This window comes from Cornus florida, unplaced genomic scaffold (genome assembly GCF_030987335.1).
Source record: "Cornus florida cultivar Cherokee Brave unplaced genomic scaffold, ASM3098733v1 CherokeeBrave_3.0.0_Hap2_Chr02, whole genome shotgun sequence".
In the NCBI taxonomy this organism is placed as follows: Eukaryota; Viridiplantae; Streptophyta; class Magnoliopsida; order Cornales; family Cornaceae; genus Cornus; species Cornus florida.
The window spans coordinates 2,618,359-2,625,282 of NW_026775572.1; the positions used below are offsets into that span (position 1 = coordinate 2,618,359).

Genomic DNA, 6,924 nt, shown 5'->3' on the forward strand with positions numbered 1-6,924 from the left:
GTAACAAATGAAGACATCAGCATATAAAACTCACATAAAAAAAACCTATGTTATTAATAGTCAAAATTAATATACAGCATATATACACCGACACGCACATGTATAAGCTCGCACAGGTACTCAAAAACATATTTGATGATCCACAAAGGGCAAATAATGAGATCACCATAAGCAGACTACTATTACTAGTCCAAGTGATATACAAGGACCCACAAATCCCAAAAACCCTCTGATTGCGGAAGAATATTTGTGGTATTTAATAATTCTGCTACTTGTACGCAGTAGTTGATATAAGTCAACAAATTGATTTGGTTGGGGGTATTGGGAATTTGGGATTGGTAAATTCTGAAATAAATTCACCATCAACACGAATGTTACATAAATAATACAATTGATCGAGTAGTATGTCATTTTTTATTGGGATAAAATTATGATGGTGAAATTATTTTACAGTGATTTAGAGAAAGACCTAGTGTTGGAAACAAGTAGTAACAAATCTCGTGTACCGGATTTGTTTATAGCATACTTTGCCACAACATGGACAACCAAACTGGTAGCCTTTATTTAACAACCATGTCCTTAAATGTAGTAGTGGTATGGAATTTTTACCATACCTATTCCAATAGATGATTATGTTATACTATATAGGGTTAAATGCAAAAAAAACCCCTGAACTATTGACAAAATTGCAATTAACCCCCCTAAACTACAAAAGTTACAACTAACCCCCTGAACTATTCAATTTTGTTTCAGATAACTCCATCCGGCAAAAATCCGGCAAGTTTTGGCCGTTAAAAATAATTTACTTATTTTAAAAGACCATACTGCCCTTATATGCATGAAAGGACTAAAATGCCCTTAATTTCCATAGACCCCATAGCATACCCAAACACGCCCTATAACTGTTCACCATCTTCAACAGCAGGCGTTCGTGGTTCAACACCGACAAGCCCATCTTCCACACCGAAAGCCGTTTAACCCAAATCACACTAAAATCCCACTGCCACCACCATTCGAAGCAATTGAACCACAATTTTAAAAAATTTAAATAATTCATAGTGAACCAGTCCAGCCACTGCCATCACCGCCGTAGCCACAAACGTTTCTCAAACAATTTCCCAATTGAATCAATTCAAATACAGTAATTCGTACTGAAACACCAAAGCTCAATCGATATATTTATATATATATAGATATACACACGAGTCGTCACTGGTAATCACCCCAAATTAATTGCACCATGAGTCGTCATTAGTGGTGGCTCCACTACCACCACCATCATCCGAAGGCAAGCTCGCTGCTGCCATCACACCGTGAAGCACCTCATTGCGGCTGAGTCCTCTCCACAACCCGTCGCCCACCGCTGCGAAAGCTCGCCGTCACCGTCTCGCCCCCATCCGAGCACTGCCGAAGTTCATCCACAACCCATCTTGCCCGCTGTTCTATCAATCACCGGCGCACAAAAGCCGTTGTCGCCAACGCCAGATCCGTCGCCGCTGTGCCATTCTCTGATTTGTGCCAGAATCGCGACTTCCCTAGTCGCTGTTCTACACCATCGAGCTCTCTACCAGCCGAAATATCCACAACCCACACCGCCGAGCTCTCTCTCACGCGCCGGCTGCCATCACCTTCACCCCTCTCTCTCTCGCTCGGCGGCTACGACGATGATCGATGCTCTGTTCCACATCCACGGTTGACGAATTGCAAAGAGATCTCCACCAGTGCTGCCGCCACTTCTTCCATTTCTGCAGTGTGTGTGGCTTCGGGTTTGGTTGTATTGAGTATATAACAAACTTGGAAGGGCAGTTTCGTCTTTTTACTTTTCCGGTGGCCTGAGTGGGCAAATTGCAACAAATTCATAGTTTAGGGGTTTTTTTTTAATTCAAGGGGGTTAGTTGCAAAACCCCCAATAGTTTAGGGGGGTTTTTTGCATTTAACCCTACTATATATTACCAACTTTGACTTTGCTGAGGACCATGCTTATAATTATTATATTCATGATCAGGAAAATGTCCATTGTTAATACAAAAGTACTTTATCCTGTACTGAAGTAACATGAATATGATGACACTTTAGCTTCTCTATATATTGGCACGTTCTTGGTCAGTGGCCTATACAATCGAGATATAATTATTTTAGGATTTTTAATTTTTTTTTTTTTTTTTTTTTTTTTTGTGTTTTTGGTGTTGCAAACAATAAATTAATTAAGCCAACGTTGGGACAGAGGAGGATGGTTTCATTTTCTTCTTCTTTGGCAGTGGTATTCATTCTTGTAGCAGTATTTGTGGTGCTCCATGAATCAAACGCTCAGCTGAACGCTACATTTTACGCCACGACATGCTCAAATGTTTCTAACATTGCGCGTGCTGTCATTCAGCAGGCTTTGCAGTCTGATCCACGCATTGCTGCCAGCCTCATTCGTCTTCATTTCCATGATTGTTTTGTCAATGTCAGCTTAATTAATTAATTAAACTCTTCCTGCCCATATATAACTTGTTTTCTTTCATATTTAAGTATCTAATTGTTGATTTTTTTGTACTAGCTAGGGATGTGATGCTTCAATCTTGTTAGACAACAATGGAACCACCATACAGAGTGAGAAAGATGCTGCTCCTAACACTAATTCTGCTCGAGGATTCAGCGTAGTTGACAATATTAAAACTGCTGTTGAGAATTCTTGCCCTGCTCTTGTCTCCTGTGCTGACATTCTTGCCATTGCTGCTGAAGCTTCCGTTTCTTTGGTACTTTAACAAAATTCTCTAGGGTTTTTTCTTTTTGAAATTTATATTCCCCATTTGAAGTGAAAACAAACTAGCTTTTACTAAAACCTTATACAAACTCGTATGAAAACAATTTTAATTTTCCGTTCAATTACTTTAGTCCGTTTCTTTGGTATGTTAGATGTCTTGTTTGGGGAACCGTGACTTACGGTTCCCCAAAGAGAATATCATTTTTGGAACACAGGGAATATTAATTAATTGTGTACAAAATTAATTAAGGCCCCTTTGGTTGATCTGTGCAGTCAGGTGGTCCTTCATGGAATGTCCTATTAGGGAGAAGGGACAGCAGGACAGCGAACCAGGCAGGAGCAAATACCTCAATTCCAACTCCATTTGAAGGCTTAAGCTCCATTTCTGCCAAATTTTCCGCTGTTGGCCTCAACACTAATGATCTTGTTGCACTATCCGGTAATTAAATACCCAACTACATTTTTACTAGCTCCCTTGCAAATGGCAATGGATGTCTTCTAACTTATATGTCAAATGTAACGTCTATCTCTCTGTTTTTAGGTGCGCATACATTTGGACGTGCTCAATGTGGATTATTCATTAACCGGCTCTACAATTTCAATGGCACCGGCAACCCTGATCCCACACTAAATTCAACATACTTGACCACCCTTCGCCAAACATGTCCACAAAATGGGAGTGGGACTACGCTCGCAAATCTTGACCCCACAACCTCCGATGCCTTTGACAATAACTATTTCTCTAACTTGCAAAACAATCGAGGCCTTCTGCTATCAGATCAAGAGTTATTTTCCACAAATGGTGCTGCAACAATCTCCATTGTTAACACCTTTGCTAGTAACCAAACTGCTTTCTTTCAAAGCTTTGCTCAATCCATGATTAACATGGCCAATATTAGCCCATTGACGGGTACCAATGGAGAGATTAGATCAGATTGTAAGAAGGTTAATTGAAGCATTTCAATTGAACCTCATGTTCCAAGTCAAAGACTTGACAGATACTACTAGTATTCCTTTAAAATCAGTTTTAAGCCTTTTCTTTTTTCTTTTATTTTGTGCGTGTGTAGTATACTAGCTAGCTAGCTATAGCTAGCATTGTCAAATTTTTTGTTAAAAATATGATTTGAAAATAAAGGCAACTCTTTATTGTCTTTTTGCACTTTGAGTACGGCCATTGAATAAGAAAAAGAAAGTGGCTACTTTTTTTTAACATGAGCTTTTTCTTTTCACATAAAATAGCCCACCATTTCATCATTACATCCAAATCCAACAAAAGTCTCTTAAATCTTCTTCACCTGTTTTTTTTTTAAAGCAAAACAACAGAGCAAAAATTATGAGTCATTCTTATACAACTGAATATCAGCCAAAAGGAGAATTTCCAAAGGAATATGGACCAAAATTTCATCATTGGTCAAATGATTCCGAGTCAACTTCGTCACAGTATGGACCACCTCATTGTCATGTCTACCTACATGGCTAATGCGAAACGAGAAATACCTGCGAAACAACCATTGAATATCTGAGATGATTGAATCCATGAGAACATGGCATCATTTTTCTCTTGAAATTGTAGAACTCACTTCCAAGGAATCGCTCTCAAACCAACAACTATAGAAGCTCAAAAATTCCGCCCAAAGAAGGCAAAATGCCTCAGCCATGGAAGCGTCAAAGGTAGGAAAAGAACTGAATACAATCGCTTTCAGGATTTGAAAACTAATTTTGACATTTTCTTTATAAAAAAGAAATCAAATGGAGTGAGATTATCATATCCCAATATTGACATGCATTAGAAAATAGTGTGTGTTAGTGTCTATATAATTCTAAAGCATTGAACAAATATGGTGGTTAATTCAACGAATATTACATTCTTCTTTTATCTTTTTTTTTAAGAAAATTCTATTTTTCTAATAAATGAGTAAAAGTTTATAATACACAAGTAACAATAATGTACAGGGTAACAGGGCACTAAGGGAGGGCATACTGTGTATATTATCACATGCTAGAGATTAGAATATATATATCACATATACATGTAGAGAGAGATATTACAGATTGGAAAAGCTGAGAATGAGGGTTTCTTTTATCGCTTAACTGGGCCTTACGGGCCTGGACCGACTTATGCACCTGTTGTAGCCCATATAGACGTTGTCCTCTTCTGAGTCAGTTGACTACTTGGATAAAAGATCAAGTTGTAGCCCATCTTTTAACATCCAACTGTCATCACATTTCTTATCAGGTTGTTTAAGAGCTCCAAAAAAAACAAAAAAAAAAAATACTGTAAATTGAAAATACTTTTCCTAGAGTAACAAAAAAATAATTAAATGTAGTAAGACAATTTTTAAACTCAATTTCAAATAATAGTTTGTTGAAATTTGTTAATGAAATAAAATTAATTTCAAACTATTTTTATTCCTTGGGAAAAAAAAAAAAACAATTATTCAAAATTACGCAAACAACCCATTCTTGAATTCTACATATTGAAGAGATTTTTCCATCCACCTATAAAATTGCAAACAACTCAAACTTACGTGAGGATAATTATCCTTGGCATTATGGGCACGTTCTTAACGAGCATAATTATATAGAGGTTGATTGTCATTTCCTTCGCGATTTGTTGATGCCGAAGCAAATCATTACTCCTTATATTTGTTTTGATGATAAGTTAAGTGATATTCTTACAAAATCATTAACTCATGGTACTTTTCAACAATTGTATTTCAAATTATAAATGTTTAATGTGTGGTTTAATTTCTTAAAAATAATGCTTAAGTTTTTCAAATATAGCGTTTTAAAGCAAATTTTTATTTATTTATATAAAAGCCTCTTATATGAAAAGTAGACATTTTTTCATCAATTGAATTTTCAGAAAATTGTCAATCAGATAATTTTTTTATGTGCCTTTTAAAATTTGTAATTCTTTAAAATTATAAAATTATTTTCAAACAAGAGAATCTAAGAAATCCAAGTCATTTTGGAAACTACAACCTTAAAACACAACTCTAGAACATGATTTTGCTACTTACATGTCTTGTCAATTATGGCAAGTGCTTATATAATAATTAATAAATAAGGTAAAGTACAGTCACACTCCCCTGAGGTTTGATAAAAAAATACTCAGAGGAAACTTACCTGTTTTTTTGGACAAAGACATTCCCTAAAGGTTCAAAAATGGATAAAGACACTCCTTTACATGAAAAATTGACCAAATTACCCTTTGATCGTTTAGAAGACTTTTTAAACTTTACAATTTAATAAATTGGACCTATCTACCCTCATGAATAATTTATGTATAAAAAAAAGTAAAAAAAAAAAAAAAAAAAAAAAAAAACTTTATATTGTTTACTTTTTTTTTTTTGTTATTTACTTTATAAATGTCCCAACTTCTTAAAAATGTAGACGTCTAAAATGATTTTTTGATCCAATAAATATATTTCAAATAAATTATATTTTGTTATTACTTCTTTTCTTTTTATTTTTTTATTTTTAAATTAAGATGCTTAATTCTTTCATCTAAAAAAATTAAAACAATATCTTTTCTTAAAAATAAAAAAATATGGTACCAATATAACTTTATGCATATTAAATTATATATCAAATATTATACATTTTCCAACATAAAAGAGAAAAAATAATAATAAAACAAAGGTATGCATAAAGTTAAGATGCATAAAGGTATATTCGTACCTATTTTCTTTTATGTTGGGAAATGAATAATATTTGATATATAATTTAATATGCATAAAGTTATACTGGTACCATATTTCTTATTCTTAAAAAAAGAGATTGGTTTAATTTTTTTAAATGAAATAATTAAGCATCTTAATTTAAAAATAAAAAAGAAAAAGAAAAGAAGTAGTAACAAAATATAATTTATTTGAAATATATGTATTGGATCAAAAAATCATTTTAGACGTCTATATTTTTAAGAAGTTGTGACATTTATAAAGTAAATAACAAAAAAAAAAAAAAAAAAAAGTGAACAATATAAAGTTTTTTTTTTTTGTTCATGAGGGTAGATTGGTCCAATTTAATTAATTGTAAAGTTAAAAATGTCTCCTAAACGGTTAAAGGATAATTTGATCAATTTCTCATGTAAAGGGGTATCTTTTTCCTTTTTTGAATTCTCAAGGAGTGTCTTTGTTTAAAAAATAAGTAAGTTTCATTTGAGTAGTATC

General features: G+C 34.0%; 1 protein-coding gene across 1 annotated transcript; it reads left to right on the forward strand.

Moving 5' to 3' along the window:
* The first annotated feature begins 1,995 nt into the window (after positions 1 to 1,995).
* On the forward strand, positions 1,996 to 3,775 carry LOC132284942 (peroxidase A2-like). The gene is made up of 4 exons (XM_059787087.1): positions 1,996 to 2,449; positions 2,547 to 2,741; positions 3,023 to 3,188; positions 3,291 to 3,775. The coding sequence occupies exons 1-4, from the start codon at positions 2,231 to 2,233 to the stop codon at positions 3,701 to 3,703; spliced, it is 993 nt and encodes a 330-aa protein (XP_059643070.1). The 5' UTR covers positions 1,996 to 2,230; the 3' UTR covers positions 3,704 to 3,775.
* Positions 3,776 to 6,924: the final 3,149 nt, after the last annotated feature.